This window comes from Barbus barbus, assembly GCF_936440315.1.
Source record: "Barbus barbus genome assembly, chromosome: 9".
In the NCBI taxonomy this organism is placed as follows: Eukaryota; Metazoa; Chordata; class Actinopteri; order Cypriniformes; family Cyprinidae; genus Barbus; species Barbus barbus.
Genome location: NC_136737.1, coordinates 30243510 through 30269146, shown reverse-complemented (window position 1 = coordinate 30269146; position 25637 = coordinate 30243510). Strand labels below are relative to the sequence as shown.

At 40.9% G+C, this 25637-nt stretch overlaps 1 protein-coding gene and 1 pseudogene across 2 annotated transcripts; one reads left to right on the top strand and one right to left on the bottom strand.

Annotated features, from left to right (window-relative positions):
* Positions 1-11798: 11798 nt before the first annotated feature.
* LOC306875290 (single-strand DNA endonuclease ASTE1-like) lies at positions 11799-14927 on the bottom strand (annotated as a pseudogene). Its single transcript has 4 exons — positions 13624-14927; positions 13353-13543; positions 12629-12788; positions 11799-12254 (listed from the first exon to the last, which is right to left on the bottom strand). The product of its transcript is annotated as a single-strand DNA endonuclease ASTE1-like (transcript).
* A 6494-nt stretch (positions 14928-21421) lies between these two features.
* Positions 21422-25404, top strand: LOC306874682 (uncharacterized protein). Its single transcript, XM_079424889.1, has 2 exons — positions 21422-23265; positions 23385-25404. Exon 2 carries the CDS (start codon positions 23935-23937, stop codon positions 25030-25032), a length of 1098 nt encoding a protein of 365 aa, XP_079281015.1. The 5' UTR covers positions 21422-23265; positions 23385-23934; the 3' UTR covers positions 25033-25404.
* Positions 25405-25637: the final 233 nt, after the last annotated feature.

The window sequence follows — 25637 nt, the reverse complement described above, 5'->3', positions numbered from 1 at the left end:
ATAGAAATTATTTGTGGGATTATATTAGTCTTGACACAGCTTCTGCTGCCACATTAGATCAATCTCTCTGGACTCCTTTGATCAGCTCCATCACCTAGTGTGAGTGGGGGTCCTGATTCTGTCCGGCTGTGGTTTTTGCTGTTGGGGTGGCCATATGGGCTTGGGGCATCTGGGAGTTCCCTGGGGGTGGGTTTCTTGGGGGGTTCGGCGCTGGGGCTGCGATCTTGGCCTGGATGGGGTATTGGTGACTCTTGGGTGCTGTTTTTCTGGCGGCTGCATGCGGCGCTACTGGGGATGCCTGTGCCGGCGGACGTAGGTTGCCGGCCTGGCGGCTGCACTATTCCAGGGTTGGTCCGGGGGGGGCTTGGGGTTCTGGGGGCGCTCTGCCTCCCGGTTGGGGTTACGGCTGGGCCTGGGGGGCTTGGGTCCTGGTTGGTGTGCCGCCGGGAGCATGGGTTGGTGCATGCGCTTGGGCCCGGCCCTGGTGTGGGGGTCTTCGATGCATCGGTGCCTCCGCGGGGGGGATCCAATAGAGGCAGGAAAAAACGGGCCTAACCTGGGTGTCTTATTGTCTTATGTAGTCTGGGAGTTGAATGAGTGATGGGGTGGGGTAGTTTTTCCTCTGCTGTGGGGTCTGGTGGGCCGCCCCGGGCTGCCATGGGCCCTGGTCTGGATGGGCCTGGGCCCCCCGCCCTGGGCAGATTTGGGGTAACGGGGGTGCCTATGGGGGTCAGCGGGGGAGCTGGCTCCAGAGGGGGGGGGGTATTTTGCCCCCTCTGATGCTTTCCTCCCCATCCCTAAGGCTTCACTTCTCCCGCTCCATCACACCAACACATAGGTAGGGTTTTGAGGTGCGGGTGTGTCGCTGGGATGCGGGGGAGGTGGTACTCCTCTGTCTCCTCGTGGCCACCTGCATCTCAATCACACATTACAGCTTAGACATTCTCATTACTTACTGTCACATGACACATACATATAGGGTCTTGGGGGTGGGCACACTGAATAGCATCCGGAGGGCGGTCTGTTCATTCAGCCTTCCCTCTGGTGCCAGTGCCCACTTCTCAATTTTAAGTTGCACATAGACATTGAGGGCTCTAGGGAGGGGACGAGCTGACACAAGCTTGTGGAAGGTGCCCCTCCCCTGTTTTAAAGCACCCCTGTTTTAAAGCACCTTAGAACAACACACACCAACACTACATTTGAGCGGGTGAGGTGAAGCATGGGGTCTCTTTTTTTTTTTTTTTTTTTTATCTCACACCCCTGTTCTCTGTTCTCTGTCCGGGGCCGGGGGCTGCAAGGATGAGCTGGCCGCCCGGTCGGGGTCTGGGCTGGTGGTCTTCTCTGCTGCTGCGGGGACCGGGGTGGTCTTCCTGTCCCCACGCCAGAGCGAAGGGGGTTCAGCTCCGGGATCGGGCGCTGATTACCCCTCTGGGGGTGGTGGTGCCTGGATCTAGGAGTATAGAGTGCATATAGGGAGTGTGAGTGTGGGTACCATGTCCATTTTTGTGTGTCTACATGTGGGGCGAGGGTGAGAATATTCGTTGCGTGCATGAGGGTGGGAACGTATGCTTGTGTATATGTGTGCTTGTTCGTCTACGTCTATGTGTCAGGTCGGGCCTTAGACTCCACCTCACTCATCATCTCAGTCGACCCCCACCCCACCACCATGCCCTGCCGGTGGAGGATGCCGCCGGTGCATTGGTGGTTTCTTGCGCCGGGGCAGGATGCTCGGGTGAGCGCTGGCCCACTCTCGGCGGTCGCTTGGCGGGGCCTGGCCCTACTGGCCTTGCTGGGCCCCGGTTGGGGGGTGGGGGGCCCTTGGATCTCCGGGCCCAGGGCTCGGTCTGCCCTGGTGTGGTCGGCTGCCGGCGGAGCCTGCGGGCTTGCCGCCACGGCACCCTGGGGTGTCTACACTGTGGCTGTCGGATGTCCCACCTTCGGGCTCTCCTCTGCCCTTTTCTGGGTGGGGGCCGCAGTTGTCCCTGCGGTGGTTCCCCTGGGGGTCCCGTGCCCTGGGGGGCCTCCGGATGTTTGGGGCCTGGGTCTCTTCCATGCCTGCTTCATGCCTTGCGGGATGGGGCTGTTGTTCCCCACACACACACTATTAAACATTTACATGGAGGAACCTTATGAACACAAGCGCGCTCACACACACAGGTGCACACTCAAGCATTCACATTGGTGTAAAAACGGGTGCTCACAGACACACATTGTTCTGATCTGCTGTTGCTTCAAAACTTATTTTGTAATATTAGTTATGCGTGTTGCTCAATAACATTTAACATTTAGAATTTATTGTGATTCATACAAATGTTGGTTGTTGCTGCAGTTTCTCTGATGTTGTGTCTTCTGTTGTGTCTTCTGTTGTTTTCTCTTTTTGTCAGCAGGTATCGAAGCAAATTGTCTGTTTTTTTTTTTGTTTTGTTTTTTCCTCTCTCTCTCTATCCCCCATTCTCTTTTTTTTCCTCTCTCTCTCTCCCCCTTCTCTGTTGACTTTATCCACAATTTTTTTTTTTTTTTTTTTTTTTTTTTTTCTAATTCCTTTTTTTTTTTTTTTTTATTATTATTATTATTTTTATTATTATCATTATAATTATAATTATTATTTTTTTTTTTATTATTATTATTATTATTATAAAAAAAAAAAAAAAAAAAAAAAAAAAAAGAAGTGAATTAATTACTTAACTTGAACAGAGAACGTATAAAAGTTTAAATGCAAAACAAATATGAAACATTTAAAAAATCTAAACAGCACTGAAACAACAAATATAAACATCAATATTATGAGAACTTTCCAAATAGATAACAACCTGTAATAGTTCAACAATGCTAAAGAGCTAAACTGGTCTCAAACTCAGTTCTTGGAGGGCCACAGTTCTACAGTTTTGCTCCAGTCCTACTTAAACACACCTGATCCAGCTAATCAACGTCTTCAAGATTATTAGGGTGCATTTCCTATTTGCGCATCCTTGTTTCCTTTCCTTGTGTCTTAGCTCACTCCCCCCCAGAATATGAGGTGAGGATGTGTAGAATGAAAATGAGGATGAAAGAATCAAAGGAAAGGTTATTTGTACTTTGGAATATTCTTGATCACTCAAGCGTCACTTCAAAGGGATCTGTCCTTATGTTGTTAAAGTTTATTTAAGACATTCGTATTAAATATCAATAAAAACAAGATGCCCCATTAAAATATATGACATGTATGATTTATTAAAACTGCAAAGGTAAAATATAAATGTAAATTATTATGACAGATGTGAAGGTGGAGGAGAAATGATATGTCCGTCAGGTTTGTCGATGAGAACTTCCGTATAGGATACACCTGTTTTCTTGCTCATAGCTCCTCTGGAAGCTTCCTCATTCCTCGTTCCTTGAATCCTCAGGTGCAATTAGAGCAGGGGTCAACAAACTTGATCCTGGAGGGCCGGTGTCCTGCAGAGTTTAACTCAACTTGCCTCAACACACCTGCCTGGAATTTTCAAGTATACCTAGCAAGACCATTTGTTCTGTGGTGTAGTGAACTGGTGAGCAGAAGGTTGCTGGTTCGATCTCCGCAGTCGTCACCACCGGTGTCTTTATTCCAGGTTGCTGCAGGGGGATTGGGGTCCCTGTAATAAGAGCACTGTAAGTCACTTCGGATAAAAGTGTCTGCCAAATGCATAACTGTAAATGAAAAAAAGAAAAAAAAAAAAAATACATGAAAAAAAACAAATAAATTAAATTGTAAATGCTTTTTTGTGTCTTGGCACAAACGCTCAATAAAGCTGCTTATTTCTTAGTTTATTTCTTCAAGGTACTACTATAATATAAATGCTTACATATATTTCATTTAATTTCTATTTGGGGCTTTAAAGGGTTATTTCACTCAAACATATAAATTCAGTCATTATTTACTCGCCTCAATGCTGTTCAATCCTTCTGTGTGTGTGTGTTTTTTTCCTTCCCCAAACACAAAAGGGGATTTTGATGAAGTTTGTCCTGCTGGTTTCTGTTCATTCAACATCAGTCAATGGAGCCTGACTTTCAGATTCTTCATGAAATTATTTGACGATGCTTTTGAAGCTTCTGAAACTCAGGTTTCATTGACTGATGTTGTATGAACAGAAACCAGCATAACAAACTTGAACAAAATCACATCCTCCATGTCTTTTGGTCTTTTTCTAGATGTTCTTGCTGGCTCTGGGGTCACTGAGGATGAAGAGACTACAGCAGCATCCGGTCCAGCTGAGGCAGTAAGGTCAGGTGGAGTGATGGAGCGTCTCATTCATGGCTCCAGACCATTTCCAGGAAGCTGCTGTGGACTCTCCATCCTCACTGCACACACCAGTCTGTGGAAACTTCAGATCCTGCAAAAGATGCACAAATATAATTTACAGGCAGTCATTTTAACAGCACAATGTCATTTGATTTCTGTATATTACATTTGGAGAGAGAGAGATTCCCTAACAATTTAGAGTTTACTTGGGCCAATAAAAGTGATTCAAGACAATCTCGTATTGATTATTGGCTCAAAATGTATGTCAAATTTTGATCTGAATGTCGGCATTCAATGTACCCCGTTGACCGACCACAAAACTATCTTTATTAATACCCCTTTAATGGCAGATTATGTAACAGGCCAATGCAGAGCTTCTTTTTGGAAACTTAACAGTTCACTGTTAGAATTACCAGATGTAGGATAAAATTTAAGAATTAATTGCTAGATATTGGAAGGCAGCCACAATTCAAAATTCTTTTGGTACCAATTGGGAGCTTTTTAAGTTTCAGACAGGTGTTTATTAAAGAAAAGTTGGAACACTTTTAGCCAAAAAAGAAGGGTTCTTGAAGACAACCTAATCATGAAATTATGTCTCTAGAGGAAAAATCTGAAATTGCAGATTTGTAAATGAAATTGGATGAATTGTACTTATCAAAGGCTAGGGATGCTTATATAAGATCCAGGAAAAAATGGCTCGAAGAGGGAGAACTCAATTCTGCATATTGTTTTAAGCTAGAAAAGCGTAATTTTACCCTCGCAACTATTGAACAACTTTGTGTTGATGGCAAAATTGTTAAAGATCCAAAGGAAATAGCAAACTACAGTGCCAGTTTTTACAAGAATCTTTATAGTTCAAGGTATTCAGAGCAGACAACGTCCTCATTTCTAGACTCGGTTAATTATGTTAAGGTTATATCTGAAAGGGATAGATTTTTCTGTGATAGCATTGTTACTCCTGAGGAAGTACAAAGAGCAATTAAGAGTTTGAAAAACAATAAGTCCCCAGGGTGTGATGGACTTACAGATGAGCTGTTGAACTTGCTCCCTTTTTAACTCAGGTTTTTAGAGAAAGTACTGAAAAAGAGGCTTTACCTCCTACATTGATGCAAGGTCTCATAACTTTAATTCCTAAACCTAAGAAAGATCTTACCAATTTAGACAACTGGAGACCCATCACACTCCTTAACAATGACTATAACATTTTCGCCATAATATTTGCTAAAAGACTTAAAGTTTGTTTGGATACTGTTATAGATGGGACTCAGTCTGGATTTATGAGGGACTGACATATAATGAATAATATTAGATTAGTTTTAGACTTATTGGATTATAGTGATTTGCTGGAACATAATAGTTTTATTGTTTTCCTGGATTTTTATAAAGCTTTTGATTCAGTTGAACATATATAAATATTTAAATCAGTGGAAAAATGTGGTTTTGGTGAATATTTTTGTAAGGCGGTAAGAACTCTATATTACAACTGTAGTAGCACAATTAAATTAAAATATGGTACTTCTCCTAGATTTTACTTGTCACGTGGTATTAGGCAAGGGTGTCCATTATCCCCTTATTTATTTTTACTAGTTTCCCAGATATTCGCTTCTTATATTTCTAATAGTGGTCTTCATGGTCTCTCTATTGCTGACAAACAGATACTCATCAGTCAGCTGCTGATGATACCACTCTTTTGTTGCAAGATGCTAACCACGTTCCTTTAGCATTAAAGTATATCCAGCAATTCTCCAAAGCATCAGGCCTGTTCTTGAACCTCTCAAAGTGTGAACTGATGTCCATCAAATAATGTCATTTGTCAGAAATTTGTAATATTCAAATCAAAGATCAAGTATCTTATTTAGGTGTTATTATAACAAAAAAACGAATTAGAAAGATGCTCCTTAAATTTTAATTCATTAATTGAGAGTACTCAGAAACTGAATATGTGGCTCCAGCGTGATGATCTCTCATTGAAGGGAAGAATCTTACTAGCTAAAGCTGAAGGTTTGTCAAGGTTAACATATGCTGCTCTCTCTTTGAATGTTGACTCTGCCATTCTTAAAAAAACTGATACAATGCTTCTCAACTTTGTTTGGAAGAATGAAACTCATTTTATTAGAAAAACTGTACTTATTATCACCATTGAGAAAGGGGGTTTAAACTTTCTTGATTTCACCACTTTGGATTACGTGTCCGACTCTCTAACCATTAGGCCACGACTTCCCGACTTCATTACCTCACAAATATTTAATTACTAACAAAATGAGAGAAATTGCATTTAAGTTGATTCATAGAGTTTACGAGGATAAGTGCTCTCTTAAAAGACTTAAGAATGATATTAACACCAACTGTTCTTTCTGTTTAGAAAACAATGAAACGTCTTTATATTCATTCTGGAATTGCTCTTACACAACATCATTTCGGTGTGACATTTTTGACTTTATCAAATGTTATGTGAATCCTAATTTTAAGTACTTATAGAAATGTTATTTTTGGCTTTCATGATTGTGAAAAGAGAAATTATGCTTATTTTGTAAACTTTGTTTTCCTTTTGGCTAAATATCATATTCATATGTGTACATTTTCTGGGGCAAACCTCTTTTTTTGAGATTCAAAGTTGAACTGAAAATGTATTTTGATTCCATTGAGTTTTCCAGGAATTTAAAAGCAATGAGAACGGTGGCTTTTCTGAGGGACTTGGCGCTTCCTTTGGACTGAGAGACCCAGGATTGTTATGTTATTGTGAGTTAATGTTGACAATTGTTATTGTTCTTTTTCAAGTATTCAATAAAAAAAATTAATAAAAAAAAATAGCCGCTCCCAGCACTGTATCTGTTGTGTGGGTGTGTTCGAAATCACATACTTCCCTACTATATAGTATGGGAAAAACAGTAGGCGAGGCGGGTAATATGTCCGAATTCATAGTATTCGAAAAACAGTAGGCGAGGTGGGTAATATGTCCGAATTAATAGTATTCAAAAAACAGTAGACGAGGTGGGTAATATGTCCGAAATCATAGTATTCAAAAAACAGTAGGCGAGGTGGGTAATATGTCCGAATTCATAGTATTCGAAAAACAGTAGGCGAGGTGGGTAATATGTCCGAATTCATAGTATTCGAAAAACAGTAGGCGAGGTGGGTAATATGTCCGAATTCATAGTATTCGAAAAACAGTAGGCGAGGTGGGTAATGTCAGAATTCATAGTATTCGAAAAACAGTAGGCGAGGTGGGTAATATATCCGAATTCATAGTATTCGAAAAACAGTAGGCGAGGTGGGTAATATGTCCGAATTCATAGTATTCGAAAAACAGTAGGCGAGGTGGGTAATATGTCCGAATTCATAGTATTCGAAAAACAGTAGGCGAGGTGGGTAATATGTCCGAATTCATAGTATTCGAAAAACAGTAGGCGAGGTGGGTAATATGTACGAATTCATAGTATTCGAAAAACAGTAGGCGAGGCGGGTAATATGTCCGAATTCATAGTATTCGAAAAACAGTAGGCGAGGTGGGTAATATGTCCGAATTCATAGTATTCGAAAAACAGTAGGCGAGGTGGGTAATATGTCCGAATTCATAGTATTCGAAAAACAGTAGGCGAGGCGGGTAATATGTCCGAATTCATAGTATTCGAAAAACAGTAGGCGAGGCGGGTAATATGTCCGAATTCATAGTATTCAAAAAACAGTAGGCGAGGTGGGTAATATGTCCGAATTCATAGTATTCAAAAAACAGTAGGCGAGGTGGGTAATATGTCCGAATTCATAGTATTCAAAAAACAGTAGGCGAGGTGGGTAATATGTCCGAATTCATAGTATTCGAAAAACAGTAGGCGAGGTGGGTAATATCTCCGAATTCATAGTATTCGAAAAACAGTAGGCGAGGTGGGTAATGTGTCCGAATTCATAGTATTCGAAAAACAGTAGGCGAGGTGGGTAATATGTACGAATTCATAGTATTCGAAAAACAGTAGGCGAGGCGGGTAATATGTCCAAATTCATAGTATTCGAAAAACAGTATTCGAGGCGGGTAATATGTCCGAATTCATAGTATTCGAAAAACAGTAGGCGAGGCGGGTAATATGTCCGAATTCATAGTATTCAAAAAACAGTAGGCGAGGCGGGTAATATGTCCGAATTCATAGTATTCAAAAAACAGTAGGCGAGGCGGGTAATATGTCCGAATTCATAGTATTCGAAAAACAGTAGGCGAGGCGGGTAATATGTCCGAATTCATAGTATTCAAAAAACAGTAGGCGAGGGGGGTAATATGTCCGAATTCATAGTATTCGAAAAACAGTAGGCGAGGCGAGTAGTATGTCCGAATTCATAGTATTCAAAAAACAGTAGGCGAGGCGGGTAATATGTCTGAATTCATAGTATTCGAAAAACAGTAGGCGAGGCGGGTAATATGTCTGAATTCATAGTATTCAAAAAACAGTAGGCGAGGCGGGTAATATGTCTGAATTCATAGTATTCGAAAAACAGTAGGCGAGGGGGGTAATATGTCCGAATTCATAGTATTCAAAAAACAGTAGGCGAGGCGGGTAATATGTCCGAATTCATAGTATTCGAAAAACAGTAGGCGAGGCGGGTAATATGTCCGAATTCATTGTATTCGAAAAACAGTAGGCGAGGGGGGTAATATGTCCGAATTCATAGTATTCGAAAAACAGTAGGCGAGGCGGGTAATATGTCCGAATTCATAGTATTCGAAAAACAGTAGGCGAGAAGTACCCGCATGACCTACTACTTCCGACCGAATTCTGTAGTAGGCAAACGATGGACACTTTACTATCCCATGAGGCCTCGGGAGAAAAAGCGTCATATTCAAAAAATGGCGGAAGGAGGCGACGCGGCTGTTTTCAAGTGTAAGTACCTCAAGGAAAAACGTTGTTCATTGTGGTTAAATTGTACTTGTTTAAAATCATCCAAGTAAACGGCTTACTTGTTGAAGGTTCAAACAATGTAAACAGATGAGACGATTTTGTCAATTGCTGTTAAAAGATGTTTAATCAATGCAGTACATCAGCTTGTTAACACTGCTTTCCTTGAACAGACGGTTCGTTTAGTAATTTAATGAGATTAAGTTACAAAACTTAGGGGAATTAAAGCGATTTTATTTCTCTTTTACCAGTGCTGATATTTTGAGAGAAATTTGTTGGAAACAGAAAAATACTGTTAATAAGTGCCTTAGCTTGCCATTGTAGCATTGATAGATTGATCAATAATTATCACTAATGTTGATGTGACATTGAGAAACTATTTTAAAGCAATATCTTATAAATATAACTTCAAAACAATATCAAAATATTTTCTTCCCCTGTATAAGACGAGGAACAAAAATGAGTGGAGGAAAAAAGTGGAAATTCAAAATTGACCCCAGGAATAAAGTAATAAATTTGTAAAATTAAGCCCAAATAATATAACCCCCAAGTGACATTTGTGATATTGCTAGAATTTCAAAGAACTGTGATATGAATTCCTGGTTTCTGCAGGTCTAAAAAGTTCTTAAAATGTCTTAAGTAGTGCCGTCTAATTAATTGCATCCAAAAATAAAAGTTTGTGTTTATATAATGTGTGTATTGTGAATATTTATATGTATGTTTAAATACAAACACATGTGTACATTTAAATATTTACATGTGTATTATATATATTTTCATCATATCACCAATCATGAACTGATTTGCAGTCCTAACCTGTTAAATGGTCTTACAGGTAATCATGCACTTGAACAGCAGGCACACAGTTGTCTGGTGCAGACACACCTGTGGCCAGATTGTCCCACACATTCTCTCCTGCACTGGCTTTGTGTTTCGGGATTCAGGTTGGTCATCGTCATGATCCTCACAACTTCTGGATCAACAATGTCCCTGTTCTGACGACAGAGGTTGTGGAGCACAGCACGCAGCAACATCTGGCACAAAGGCAGGGCTCAGTTCATTTGCTGGTGGTTCACTTCGGATGTGACAGCCATATATTGTTGCAGCCACCACATGGAAAGTTGGAGACCCTGCCAGCTGCTCCCACTGTCTCCAGGTCATCTGCGGTGGGGAAAGCAATCAGCCTTCTCACAATCCTGAGACTGCCCTGCTCATTCTGGGCACAATGTCATGCACAGAGGAGTTGGGGATGTCGAAGGCCAGTGACAGCACCCAGCATTATGATGCTGCTGTGTGTGCATATTGTCTATAATGTATATATTATGTATGTATTTATGTGTATGTACAGTGTTGTGGAGTAACTAGTTACATGTAACTAAATGACGTAATTTAATTACAAAATAAATGTAATTGTAATCAGTTACAATTACTGAGAAAAAATGTGTAATTAAATTAGTTACTTATGAAAATGTTATTATATTGTATTTAAACTCAGAATGATCTCAAAGTATTTTCTGGTAGCTGTGCTTTTAAATTAAATGACTTATTATTAATCTTAATTCAAGTGATGAAGGACTAATCAGTGTGGAGTACTGTGAAATGAACCCTGTCTGGTTTATATGATTGAAACTGATTAACAGTTGAAAACATTAGAAAATTATCAAATGTAATCAGTTTAGTTCACTACTTCTTACAGCTGGCTGTGGGGTTTTTATTCTGAGGTCAAATTTACTAGATAAATAGGTGATGATACTTCTATTGTGTTTTGTTTATGTATTGTTTATATATATATAGTGAATTGGTGTGTGTATATAATTATTTATCATTTATTTTTATTTGCATTCATTTAATACAATAAATTACTCAAAATCAGCAGGTTCACAGCTGTGGCTACTCTTATTCTGAGGTCAATTTTACTTGCTATATATTTGGTAAATGCTGTCGACGAAGAGGTAATCTACGAGCAGCTGACCGACGCAAAAACACAGACGAAAGCGGTAAGAATAGCAAACAAAAACACATCGCCGATGTTTGTTCAGGAGAGTGGGCACTTTACATTTTTGCGCTGCCTTGACGACGAATGTCACGTGATAATATCAACATGGCGGATGTAGTACGTACTAGTTTCATTCATACTACCCACATTCATGCTATATAGAGCGCACTTTTTTAACGGTCGGGAAGTACGTTTGAATTCAAGTTCCGTCTTTTACTCCGTTTTCTACTTCTGACACCATGTAGCGCTCGTCACCGATTAACTACACGAGTCGGCAGGTTTCTGTTAAACAGTGCCATTACTTTATTGAACATGAATCATATGTCAGTTGCATCATCCTTAACACAGCTTTTTATAAAGATGAACAAGAAACAATGCTCCACCAAACAAAAACAAAAAAAATATTCTATAGTATAATACATTATTAATATTTTATCCATAATTTATAAATAAAATATCAACACATATTTAAACAACAGTATATACACTGAAAACAATTAAGTACATCATGTGGTAACATCTACAATAACTGGTTTTGTTGAATTGAAATAAATGATTTAAGATTATAACTGAATTCAACCAGCCTGAAAAAACTAGTTTTACTGAAGCATAACTGTCAGTAGATGTAACCTGATTTCTCCAGTTAGGTAAAATTACTTAAAGGCTACTCGAAGCATCTCCGTCGTATTCTTTAGAGGAATGATCAGCATTGCGAGCTTTAGCCTTATGTCTGGTACGGATGGTGTAGGAAACATCAGGATTTTCAGTCTTGTGATCCTTGGCTTTACTCTTCCTGCTTTTCCCTTTGAGATCTTCATCATTGCCGTCATCATCTTCACAGTTATCAATATCCTCACACACCAGATGTTCAAAGCAACTGCTCAGTTCATCTACAGGCTGATTCTGGCCTTTGAAGTCTCTCTGTGTTTTCCCAGCAGCTCTGTGCATGAGCCCGCTTCTCATTTTCTTGATGAAGTCTTCACCCACCGAGCTGACAACTGCATCCTTCAGCTGTTTGAAGAGCCGCTCGGTGTTTGAGCCCCTCACCAGCAAAGAGTGCAGCGTGATGCCTCTCCTGAGCTCTTCCACAACATCGTGCACCAGTCTTCCCCGGTACAAACTAAACACAACACCACAATAACACCTTTAGTATTCATGAGCAACAACACCAGTGGACACTTTTAACATCTCAATTTAGAAATCTTTCTAATATTATTATCAATGTTGGAAAAAGCTGTGCTGTGATAAATGTTTTGGTGATTCTTTGATTAATAGAAAGTTAAAAATAACTTTTATTTGTGAATTTATGTCATTTGAATATCAATGTGTGTGTGTGTTACATTATTATTTATTTTTTCAAGCATTTTAAATTACATTTAGGAAGTCACAACCAGGAAGCAGGATTGTTAACAATGCAAATCAAAATGATAATTATTATCAAATAATCAGTGCAAGCTTTCAAGATGGTTTATGAGTAATAAATGGATGTTGTACCGTGCGACCTCTGGTTCAGATACAGGAAAACACAGTAAACGATTGAGACAGAGACTCCACTTCAGGCAGGACTGCCATTGGCTGTATAGATGAGCCGTTTTATGCTCCAGAGAGATCCCTCTTCGACCACTTTGTAGCTTCTTAAGTTTCAACAGCATGTCTAAATCCCCAAACCAAAAAATAACATGTATTCACACTTTTTTATGTTACAGTACATACTGGCTTAACACACATTTCAAGAACCTCCGCAGTATTTCTGCTATTTTCCCCATGCCATTTAGGTCATCATTTGCTCACAATTACGTGACAATGGTGGCAATGGCATACACTGCATGTGCCTGAGTTTGCTTTATTATTTATTGCATGCTCTAAGGAAGCTTCTTCTAACAAGATAATGATTGATAATTTCAATACCTGTTTGTGTTTGAGGTGTACTGCAGCATTCGTATAGTTGTATAGCATTCGTATAGTTGTATAGCATTCGTATAGTTGTATTTTTTATCCTTTATTCTTTTAGTTTGTATAGGGTAAATACTTATATATAGTATACTTATAGTTAAATCTGTTAGTAGTGTATAGGTTTATAGTGTTTTTTCTTACTTCATTGTTGTATGTCTGTATTTATGTAGCACCGTGGTCCTGCGAGACACGACATTTCGTTCCACTGCATGTCCCCACATGTAGCGGAATGACAATAAAGCTCAACTTGAACTTGAACTTGAACTTGAACTGTCCATAGACCATTCCCAGCAGCAGTCCCCAAAGATGCACTTTGGACGGTGGAGGCTGTGCATTTACTAGCCAGTAACTTGTCACAAAAAGTTGCAGCTGTAGAGCAGGTTGGATCTCTCTTACCGTCTCCGACGACACACCCAAAGTGTCCAGGAGCACCTGAAGTCGCACGTTGTGTGGTTCCTAGAAACATTAGAATGACAAATACTGTAGAACAAACAATTCAATTTCACTTCAAAAGAGAGCTAAGACATCTTCTTTACCTTCCATAATGTTTCCAGATGAAGTCCTTCCATCACCCTGGTCTTTATGGCTTCAACTTTCTGACTGCTTAGCTTTGATTGTTGTCTGCCATATTCCTCTACATAATGCTTGCTTGTGCCAGTGAATGTTTTAATGGCTGACTCTAGTTTATCTGCAGTCTGTTGTTCTCCCAGCAACAGTAACCCGTAAATCACTTGGCGTATGGGACGAGAGGTTTCACTGCAACAGGGCAGTTTAAACTCTTCAACCTGGATTGTCAAGGAAACCCTTTGATGTACCAGTGCATCAATAATGGAGGAGCTCATCTTTCCCTCAAGTAGGAGACTCAAGGTCCATGTCGGCAGAACTTGCAGTGGACCTGTAGAAGCTGTCTGTGGAATCGTCTCTGAGTGGAAGAACTGGACAAGATAGCCAGAGATGAGCTTGTACTCTTGGATTCCCTTGGAAAGTGCTTCTTGGACGAGGGGTTTTTCTTTGTTGCGTGTTAGTTTCAGCAAAGCACTTACAGCTGCATCTGTCCCTGGGAACTGGGATAACCAGTTAATTAAACCATCAACCCGGGCATGCTCCGTGTCAGGCGTTGAGTATTTCTCCCAACCCAGGCTTTTGATATTTTGCAGGTCCACATAATCAGTACCTAAGATGGTAGCAAAGACTGGGAGAAGCTCAGGGTTCATTCTGAAGGATTCACAGAATTTTCCCACTGTAAAGTGTTTGGCTTGGATGAACTTTTTGTTTGTGTGTCTGTTCACGTTCACGTTTTTCCACTGGAAATGTGTGATTGGCAGGAATCCCGCCCTGAGGTTGAATACATAGAAGTCACTGTCGTTGGACAAAACTGGACAATCCCATTCTTTCGCCAAAGCAGCGATTTCCCAATCAGCCTCTTCAAGACACTGAATCAGTGGTACCTTGAGTTATGAAGGAGCTGTCTGAACACATTTTTGACGAGAAGAGGAAGGACCTTGGCTCTTTTCCCTGCTGACAGGGTAAAGGCTGCATTTATTTTCTCCTGTTTTCGTTTCCTAAGAGTGTCCCATTTTTTGTCAGTGTGGTCAGCGCCGCCATCAAGTACAACATAAGGGTGAATGTCACAGTCTCTGAGGTTCTCAAAGAACCGTATGATCAACTCCTCAAAATCATCATAGTCTCCTCCATGCATCTGATCCAAATTGCAGTCAAAGTACAGGGTGTAGTATAAGCTACAGCCATCGATTATTAGTCGACTGTCTCTAAAAGCCCAGCTTCTTAAATCATTTCTGTTGCTGCTCTCAATGAAGGTCCTCAGTCCTTCGACTCCCATGTTGACAAAGTTATGTCACTAACTCGCAGCAATATTTTGGTTTCTACTTGCTGTAAAATCATAATAAAGAATTTTCTAATTATTGAGATATTGTCATTATTTATCAATTTATTATGGAAATTATATAATATATAAAAATATTTCGTATGATATACAATTGAATAAAATAATTTATATGCATTATATAAAAGCATGTTATTTCATGATATAATCTCTATAAAGTCACTGTGATGATAATGATATGCAGCTCGTTGGATCTTTATTCAAACAACAACAGCAGAAACAAATTCATAATTCCTCTGCTATCAAATGTCAAATACGGTCTTGATTTGGACTACGTACGTAAGAAGTAGCCTAATATATTTGAGTAGAAACAATATTAAAGTAATAATAAAGATCTTACTGATTGTTTAGAAATGTGTGTGAGGCGTCTGCGAGCTGCATGTATCCGAATACGTTGTATTTCTTATTATATAAAACAGACAGGAAACTAACTGTGATGTGATGAAACTATGGCCTCAGAACTATAATAAACACAAGCCTGTCATGGATACCTCTAACATAAATATATCCATCAATCACCTGGGTGTGTTTATAAAACAGTATGACAAGCAGTAGTTTTACAGAGAGATGTGAAGCCACAAATTCATTTGTTTAATGGATGCATTACTCTTCTCTCTCTCTTTTTTGCCAGTTCTGCAAGAACATGCAGATGTAACCTCCAAACGAGTTACTGTGCCCCCCACATGCCATCCTCTCTCCTCCTTGCTGAACACATGGATTTTGAAAGTGAAAGTGAAACCGATAAATCCGCGCACATAAGGAGAGGAAAGGGTTAAAATAAATGCTGAAGGACTTATTTAAACATGTAAGTTACAAAGTGAACGGCAGTACTTACGTTTCATCGCCTATAGCTCTGGTCAGCTCGGACTATTCTAAGAAACACCAGCATACATTTCAAGAGAAGGGTCCAGTCTTCAAAATGCATCCCACTTTTTAATCCAAAACAACGACAAAATAGGGGGAAACACGATAGATCCTCATTTGTTTACATGAGCGATTCGAGTTATAGTTATCGATAGCGTCCATTTTCCAACAAATATCGATTCTAATTCATATTCCAGCTTTGAAACGCCATCTATTTCCAGCAGAATCGTCTCTTCCGAGTAAAAAGAGCCCGCCCTCGTCTCTCTCCTTCAATCACAGGAGCTGTTATAACCCGGAACAGACAGGGAGTCAGCGATATGTTTACTAAACCTCTGTCATGTAAAAACAATGTCTTTTGCATGTTTTGTGTTTTCATTAGTTAAAAAAAATTATCAAATCTGTTTTGGTTCACTGTTTTCATTGTTCAAATTGTTCAAAATAAAGACTGCCCAGCTAACACAAATACGTTTCGTTGTGGCAACCGGAAAAGTGAAAGCTGCGTATGCGTCGCCACGACGTAACTTTGTGACGTTGCTAGTTCATAACTGCGACGTCGTGGCAACGTTACGGATCAATAGTTGTGTGCTGGTAATCAGTTGGCAATTTTTTATAATTATTTATTTTCTGTGGGCGGACATGCAGTAGTTTAACCTAATTTATGTCCTCGTATGCCCAAACTAATGTAAAACGAATTTAATTCATTTATTTTGGAAAAACACACAAATATGAACAGTAAAATACACCCAAATTATTAATAAAAACATAGGATACACAGCGAAATATGAATGAACGCATTCAGGAGGTTCCGTGCTCAGCATCATTATGAACAGATATGCTATAGCATAATATTTGCTAGCAGACAATTCAGATAATTAAGGAAAGATACCATAATCACAGATGTATAAATATTAACAAAAGTACTTAAAGTAGACTGTATAAACATCCTTTTTCGAAATAATAAATCTTTAAAATATTGAAAATGTTTGTAAAACAGAACAATGACCAATTATAACCACATGTGAACATATTTCACACAAAAATGTAAATTCTGTCATTAATTACTTAACCTCATGTCACTGCAAACCCATAAGACCCTTTTGTGCAGAACACAAATGAAGATATTTTTAACAGATGCCTTGTGTACGCAAGAAACAGCAACAACAAAAATATGATGTTTTTATTCACAAATTATGTATATCCACCGCATTTTCACAAAAGCAGCATGAGATGACCAGTTCTCACGCCAACAAAGTTTTGTGTATTATAATGCTGTTGGGTTGTTTAACTTACAATATTATATCTCCTATTGTGACTAAAGTTAGTTTGACTTATCCGTTTCAAGCATTCTAATGCTAGCACAGCCGCAGACAATGTCATCAGAACAGCAACACCTAAATGTCACACCACAGCCACATGTGAGTAGTTTGTAATATTTTAGTTACATAGTTACTGTGTTTATTACCTTTATTTTGTTTGTCTGCATTCTTAGCTTGCAAACTACATTTCGTTGCTTACGTTAACTAATTTATATAAAAAAGCAGTAGGCTAACTCCCAAGATAACTTTAGTTGGCAAACTAAGAGAACAATAGAGGGATCTTTGTTCTCCATAATGATTTAACCTTATCTCACTTATAACGTTAGCTAGAATGCACGTTGCTGCCAGAAATTTCAGATGTTAAATTGAAATTGGACTTGAGGCTTGGGGAGGATGTATGGGAGTTACGCAATCAGGATACAAAGTACATGTATTCCATTACAGGAGCAGGAATAGATATGTTAATAGTTACATTTAGTAACATTTTGGATCATTAGCAGAATTAAAATAGTAATTCATTTAAAAAGAAACATGTATATATACAGTACTGCCATGCAAATGCGCAGTCAAACACATTACACTTCATGAGTCTCACAACACCTCTGGTCTCCAGTAAAACCATAGTTCATCTTTATTATCATGGCCTCTATTGGAAAGAAAGTTTTCACTAGGTAGACATCTCACTAAAGTTTTCCAGATTTGAAAATGCTTTATAGGCTACTGCATGAATTTAGATCTACTTCATGAAAAATATTTTATTTTCTTCTGTTACATTGGTATGTTGTCTTATAGAATAAACTGAAATAAAATTCATATACATTTTTTCCCTTGTCTTTAATTGCATATTTGGCATTGAAGTAAAAGTTACCCTTCACAACCGTGCTGATAATCTACACATACATAGCCAAAGTAAACTATCATCGGAGAAATTTAGTTATAATCTAAAAAACATGTTTTTAGACAGCATGTTCTACATCTTATTCTAAAGTTTAAATACAAATTCCTATTTGGCTATGGCTAGGATGCTATAAGGGATACATTTATTACTATCTTCCACCACACGTTATCTTATCTCAGTCATGTACCGGTAGTTTCTTCTCAAACGTATATGGCTAACTATGAATCCCTCTTCTTTGCTAATCTGAGCGCTTTCTGTCTAACAGGACTTGCTGAGACAGCAGTTGATGGAGAGACTTCTTACCGAACTGCAATCTGCCATAAACCAACTACCACTAAATTTGGATTATTTGGAGTTTCTGACACGCCATGAGCTTATTCTGTTTGAATCGTTCTCTGAGCAGATAGGCGGTGAATCAAACATTACAGAAGCACTACAAAACCTCTATGATGTTATCAAAAGGGATATTAATGCCAGATCTATGCCCATTGTTGAACAGGAAACAGAGGTTGGTCCAGGTTCTGGTCACCCCAAAATTGTAATAGAGAAAGAAAAACTAAAGAATTTGTTGGACACACATCTGCCAGTCTCCTGCATTGCAAAACATTGTGTGTTTCAAGGAGAACAATTTACAGAAGAATGCAAGAATTTGGCTTATCTGTAAGAGGATCATACAGCACAATGACTGACCAAGAGCTTGACAACATGATTTCAGCCATCAAAAGATGGTCAGATGCCAAATGCTGGTTATCGAATGGTTCAAGGCCATTTGGTGTCAATGGGTCTCCGCATTCAGTGGTGGAGAATGATGGCCTCTATGCATCGGGTTGATGCTGCAGGGATCTTCTTACGGCTCACAGAACTAGGTTGTGTTGTGCGGAGAAGTTATTCTGTGTGAGGACCTCTGTCCTTGGCCCAGATTGACACAAATCACAAACTGATCAGGTAGATTCAAATATAATGTTGATCTAATTATTTAAACAGAATGTTGTGGTGTAGGAGGCATGTCATTCAAATCCCATACAAACAGCTTTTAGTTATACTGTAACTTTTTTCCCTCTTGAACAGATACAACATTGTCCTCTTTGGAGGAGTGGACGGCTACTCAAGGAAGGTAATTTATGTGTTCTTGTTTCTTTTTATTATTAATGTTATCAGCCTAATATACATTGGTTTTTTGTTTTTTTTCAAAATGGACCATAAAATACATATTGTGAAGGGGTTCTCCTTTTTTTGGGGGGGGGGTTTACAATAATTCATCAATACTTTGTGCATAAAACAGAATGAATTCATTCATGAACTAACAGTAATGTACAATAATTAACAGTATCTCATGCATGGCTTAATTTCTGAGTTATTAATGATCATGTCTTCTTCATAGGTAGGTCTGCTGTTAAGGACAGCCAAAAAAAACTGACCAGTCACAGTGTGCACATTGATGAATCCCAAGTGTTGTAATCATGATTAACTTAGCATTACTTTTTTATTACATCATGATTGTGGCTATTCAAGAAAGTCATGAACAGTCCATCTCTAACACTGATAAATAACATCAGAATAACAGATGAACATCATTAATAACTTCAACATCATGATTGAAATATCTATTTGTTGCATTATAATATTGTTCTTGCATTAAGGCATTTTTTCATATTCCTCAAAGTTGAAGTACAACAAATACATTTTGTTTTTGCACGAAGCCATGATAGTTGATGTACCCTTACCATAAATTGTTACTAATTCCTTTTCAAATTGAGGGTCTAAGGACAGAGGGTGTACAGATTAAAGCCTCCTGACACAAATTGTGATTATGGGGTATATAACATTCGACTTGACAAAAGCATCCAATTGTAATCAGCTGCTTAAGACATAACATTCATTATTATTGTAGGTTCGAACAATTAGTGTATATTTTATCTTCAGCTAGAGTGTAATGATGGTTGATCATAATTTTATCATCAACTGCCACTATTCTGAGTGCTCAGAAACCACAATGCTTAAACATTAACCTTACATATTTCTTGCAGAAAGTACAGAAAAAGTTATAGAATTTCATGTTGAAGCACTACTTTTTCTCAAATTTGCATTCTAGGTAGTAGTCCTTTTCTTCTGCTTTCCTTTCTTACCAAGGCTAACATTAAAATGAAGCTCGATTTATAGAATACTATGTATTTCTAATCAACATATGTACAGTATGAGTGAGTCTGTTTGAATACTTCAACCAAAATTGATAGACATGCAAGAGTAAGTTGCAACAGTACATGTGCAATATATGTAGTATTCTAAGATGCAAGGTAAGTTATTTTTTTAAATATATGAACACATAATAATTTAGGTACCAAAACCCGTAGAATGTTCACTAAACAAAACTAAAAGCTCAAAGCCAGCTATTAGGATGTAACTTCATAGCTGCAAGAAGATTATAATTTTTCATGTGGTTTTATTAGATCTTGTACTTGGATGCTGCAACAAATAACAAAGCATCAACTGCATTCTCATTCTTCCTGAGATCAACCCAGCTTCATGGCTTACCATCAAGGTATTTTCGCCATGACAAAACACACATCTGGAGAAGTGGCAGTTTTTTATATTTCAGATTTTTTATTAATTTATAATTGTATACCAGAAATTATAACTTCATATTCTAAAGTAAAAGTAAACCTTGCTGAATGTCATTTAAATTAGTTTTTTATCTTAGAGTAAGGGGGGATCAGGGTGTTGAGAACGTGGACATCGCACACTTTATGTTCGCCACACGGGGAACAGGAAGAGCCAGCTTTATCTCGGGAAAGAGTGTCCACAATCAGAGGTAAGTTGTGTTTTCAGTCTTGATATTTTTGACTGCATAAATACTTGCAGTTTAATTGTTTAAATAAAGTACAAATTGCTTTATAAATCCAAGTCAACCAATTAAAATGTCATTCTAGAATAGAGCGACTTTGGCGGGATGTCTGGGTTGCGGTCACTAGCAAGTACCACGATGTTCTTCACTCTCTGGAGGAAGACGGTCTGCTTGATATCTCTGATGAGGTTTCTCTCTTTGGTGTCCACTACATCTTTGTCCCTCGACTCCGAGCAGACCTTGATACCTTCACTGGAGGATGGAATAATCATCCTCTACGGACAGAGGGAGGTCTCAGTCCTGAACAGCTGTGGTATATGGGACATCAACAAGATCTAGTATTGAGGTACACAAATATAAAAAGGACAGTTCACAAAATGTATATATATATAAAAAAAGTTAAGTTGCAAAAATTTGGCAGACAGATATGTCTTGTTTCATGACAAAAATGTCAATTGGACTTTAGAGTATCTACAATCTAAATAGACAGAAAACATCAGAAAAACGTTTTAAGGTTCAAAGTCTTAATTTATTTTAATTGTTTTCTGGCTCTGTAGGAACTTCAAGATCCAGGCATTGAATGGGAGAGTGCAATGCTGCAAGGAGACACCAACGGTGCAGTTGTGGTTCCCGAAATTGTGTGCCCACTGGATGATGAAGCCCTGGAAGAACTTCAGAGAACTCTTGATCCTATGGAACATTCTCAGTCACATGGTCGTGACTTGTACACACGATACTTGCAACTAGTATCCAACCAACAATGACATTTAAACCTGGAATTCTTGGCTGGTTACAATATTGCACTTGGCAAAAACATCCCATTATGTTTATTAATGAACCAGCAAAAAAAAATGCACTTAAGGAGTGGCACCCTTTGGGATGTTAACTAACAGTAGCAACAACTGTTATGAGTTCTATCTAGCTCTAATCAAAGAAATACTAAAGATGTTATACAATTAGAGGTGGCAAAAGTAAAAGTGCTGAGTTCACTCATTTTGGGAAGTCCCTAAATTAACAGGTAATGGTAGTTTACTTCTACATATTTACCACAATAATTGGTTTACAATTTGTATTAATTTCATAGCTCACTGATATTTTTTTATGAACTATTTTTACCAGTCTTTTGTCTGAATTAGGAACTTCCCAAAACATGTAAACTCAGCAGCACCCAGAAGAGTACTTTTTACTTTTGCCACCTCTGTATGTACAATATTCTAATCAAAATCAGTAAACAATGATTGCTTAGTTATTGTCACGAATCTGGTCCATGCTCTCCCGGTTAACCACCACCAGAGGTCACCCGCTCACCACATTGACTTTCACTCACAACACACTGGACTCCATTTCCCACAATGCATTGCACAGCTCACAGCTGTCACCATTCACACATCACACACCTGATGCTCATTTCACAATCACCACCACACACCATATAATCCTGGGACTTGATCTTGCTTGGGGCCGAGTATTGATCTGCGTTTAGCGCTCACCTAGCGCTAGCTGCTTTACCGTGCCATCCCGTGTTTCTGTAATTGTTAGCGTTTATCACTTATCTAGAGATAGCAACTTTACAGAGCCATTGTTATAGTCTTGTCTTGTCTTGCATTGCCTTGCCTTGTTTATCTTGCCGTGTCTGACCCTGCCCGTGTTTCCTGGATTTACCCCTTTGCCTTGCCGTTTGGACTCTGTTCGCTCCCCGTTTGGATTATTGCTCTCGTCTCTGGATTATCTCTCTGCCTTGCCCCTTTGGATACTGTTCGCTGATCATCGACCCACGCTTGCTCCACGGATTGCTCTGTCTTGCCCTTGCCATACCTGTTTGCCTCTGTCTGACCCTGCCTGTTTCTGACCATGTTCTATAATAAAGCCTTGCACATGGATCCGCACGTCTCACGTCTCGTCAGCCCGGTAACAGAATACTCGGCCAAACAAGGATCCAGCAGCTATTCAGAGGAACATTGGCCAGGTATGGACATTGCATGGATGCTTTTAACCCTTGAGCAGGGTTCGCGACCGCTCAAAGTCTATGTACAAGAGTACTTAGACCTTGCCTATTTGTCTGATCTGCCGGACTACGCACTCATAGACTTTTTTTGTGAGGGCATTAATCAGCCGCTCAAATCACAGTTAATCCGTGAGGGTCCCCGTTCATCTCTTAGTCAGTTCATAGATTATGCTTTACTGTGTGTGGGCTCTCCGTTCACTGTGGGTGTCGCGGAGGAACGCGACACCGCACTCACTCGTGAAATAGCGGTAACAACAACACCCCCTTCACGTCATGCCTGCCAAGCCAGAGTCTGCTCACGTCGTCGCTGTCAAGCCAGAGTCTGCTCACGTCGTCGCTGTCAAGCCAGAGTCTGCTCACGTCGTCGCTGTCAAGCCAGAGTCTGCTCACGTCGTCGCTGTCAAGCCAGAGTCTGCTCACGTCGTCGCTGTCAAGCCAGAGTCTGCTCACGTCGTCGCTGTCAAGCCAGAGTCTGCTCACGTCTCCGCTGTCAAGCCAGAGTCACACCACGTCACAGTGCTCCAGCCAGAGTCTGTCACACCCAAGGATTTAAGGTCAGTCCTTCAAGTTCCCTGTCTGATATCCAGTGTGATGGACCCACCACTGATGTCAGTGCGAGTAGCTGGCATTCCCAGGGCCTCAACCCTGTCTGTTACAGAGACTGTTCCCCTGACCTCAGTACTTCCCGTTATGGCGGTTGCCATTTTGAGTGTGTGGGCTGCACACTGTGCTCCTGAGGCCTCTCCTGTCCACGAGTCTGCTCCAGTGCCTCCAGAGGTGGCGGCTTCCGCTGCAGAACCTCCCGAAGTGGTGGCACCTGTCCCTGAACTCGCTGTCTGCCCTGTCACGGCCACGGAGGCCGTTCCTGACCTCATGGTCTGCCCTGTCACGGCCATGGAGGCCGTTCCTGACGTCACTGTCTACCCTGTCACAGCCACGGAGGCTGTTCCTGAACTCACTGTCTGCCCTGTCACGGCCATGGAGACCGTTCCTGAACTCACTGTCTGCCCTGTCACGCCATGGAGACAGTTTCTGAACTCACTGTCTGCCCTGTCACGGTCATGAAGGCCGCCCCTGAACTCACTGTCTGTCCTGTCACGGCCAAAGAGGCCGTCTGTGAGCTCACGCCCTGTCCTGTCACGGCTAAAGAGGCCGTCTGTGAGCTCTCGCCCTGTCCTGTCACGGCTAAAGAGGCCGTCTGTGAGCTCTCGCCCTGTCCTGTCACGGCTAAAGAGGCCGTTTGTGAGCTCTCGCCCTGTCCTGTCACGGCTAAAGAGGCCGTCTGTGAGCTCACGCCCTGTCCTGTCACGGCTAAAAACGCAGTCTATGAATCCTCGTCCTGCCGTGCCACGCCCCCTGAGATCATGAATGCTCTCCCTGTATTGTCTGTCTCTGCTCTCCCTGTGTTGTCTGTCTCTGTTTCCCCCAGATCTCAGACTCTGCCATGGTTTCCTGCCCAGTCTGCTTACTGGCGAGGGTCTTCTGCTCTGGTCTGGTGGTCGTCTGCTCCGCCGTGGTGGTCTTCTGCTCGGGTCTGGTGGTCGTCTGCTCCGTCATGGGGGTCTTCTGCCCGGGTCTGGTGGTCGTCTGCCCCACCGTGGTGGTCTTCTGCTCGGGTCTGGTGGTCGTCTGCTCCGCCGTGGTGGTCTTCTGTTCGGGTTTGGTGGTCGTCTGCTCCGCCGTGGGGGTCTTCTGCTTGGGTTTGGTGGTCTTCTACTCCGGTCTGGCGGTCATCTACTCCGCCCTGGTGGGCTCCTGGTCTGTCTGCTCTGCCCTGGTGGGCTCTTGCTCTGTCCTGGTCTCCGGTTCCACCGGGGTGTCCTGCTCTGCCGGTTCTGCCTCAGTCCCCGGTCTTCCCACTTCCTCACGGACCTGGCCCTCCGTCCCTCCCCCTGTTCCGCCTCCACTCCACCGCCCTCCTGGAGTATTTAGGAGCGTCTGGAAGCCGCTCCTTGGGGGGGGGCTATGTCACGAATCTGGTCCATGCTCTCCCGGTTAACCACCACCAGAGGTCACCCGCTCACCACATTGACTTTCACTCACAACACACTGGACTCCATTTCCCACAATGCATTGCACAGATCACAGCTGTCACCATTCACACATCACACACCTGATGCTCATTTCACAATCACCACCACACACCATATAATCCTGGGACTTGATCTTGCTCGGGGCCGAGTATTGATCTGCGTTTAGCGCTCACCTAGCGCTAGCTGCTTTACCGTGCCATCCCGTGTTTCTGTTTTGTTTCTGTAATTGTTAGCGTTTATCACTTATCTAGAGATAGCAACTTTACAGAGCCATTGTTATAGTCTTGTCTTGTCTTGCATTGCCTTGCCTTGTTTATCTTGCCGTGTCTGACCCTGCCCGTGTTTCCTGGATTTACCCCTTTGCCTTGCCGTTTGGACTCTGTTCGCTCCCCGTTTGGATTATTGCTCTCGTCTCTGGATTATCTCTCTGCCTTGCCCCTTTGGATACTGTTCGCTGATCATCGACCCACGCTTGCTCCACGGATTGCTCTGTCTTGCCCTTGCCATACCTGTTTGCCTCTGTCTGACCCTGCCTGTTTCTGACCATGTTCTATAATAAAGCCTTGCACATGGATCCGCACGTCTCACGTCTCGTCAGCCCGGTAACAGTTATTGCTTTGATTTGAGTAGATCTTGTTGTGTTAAACTCTGTGGAATCCACCACCATATCTTACTGCTTCACTCATGAT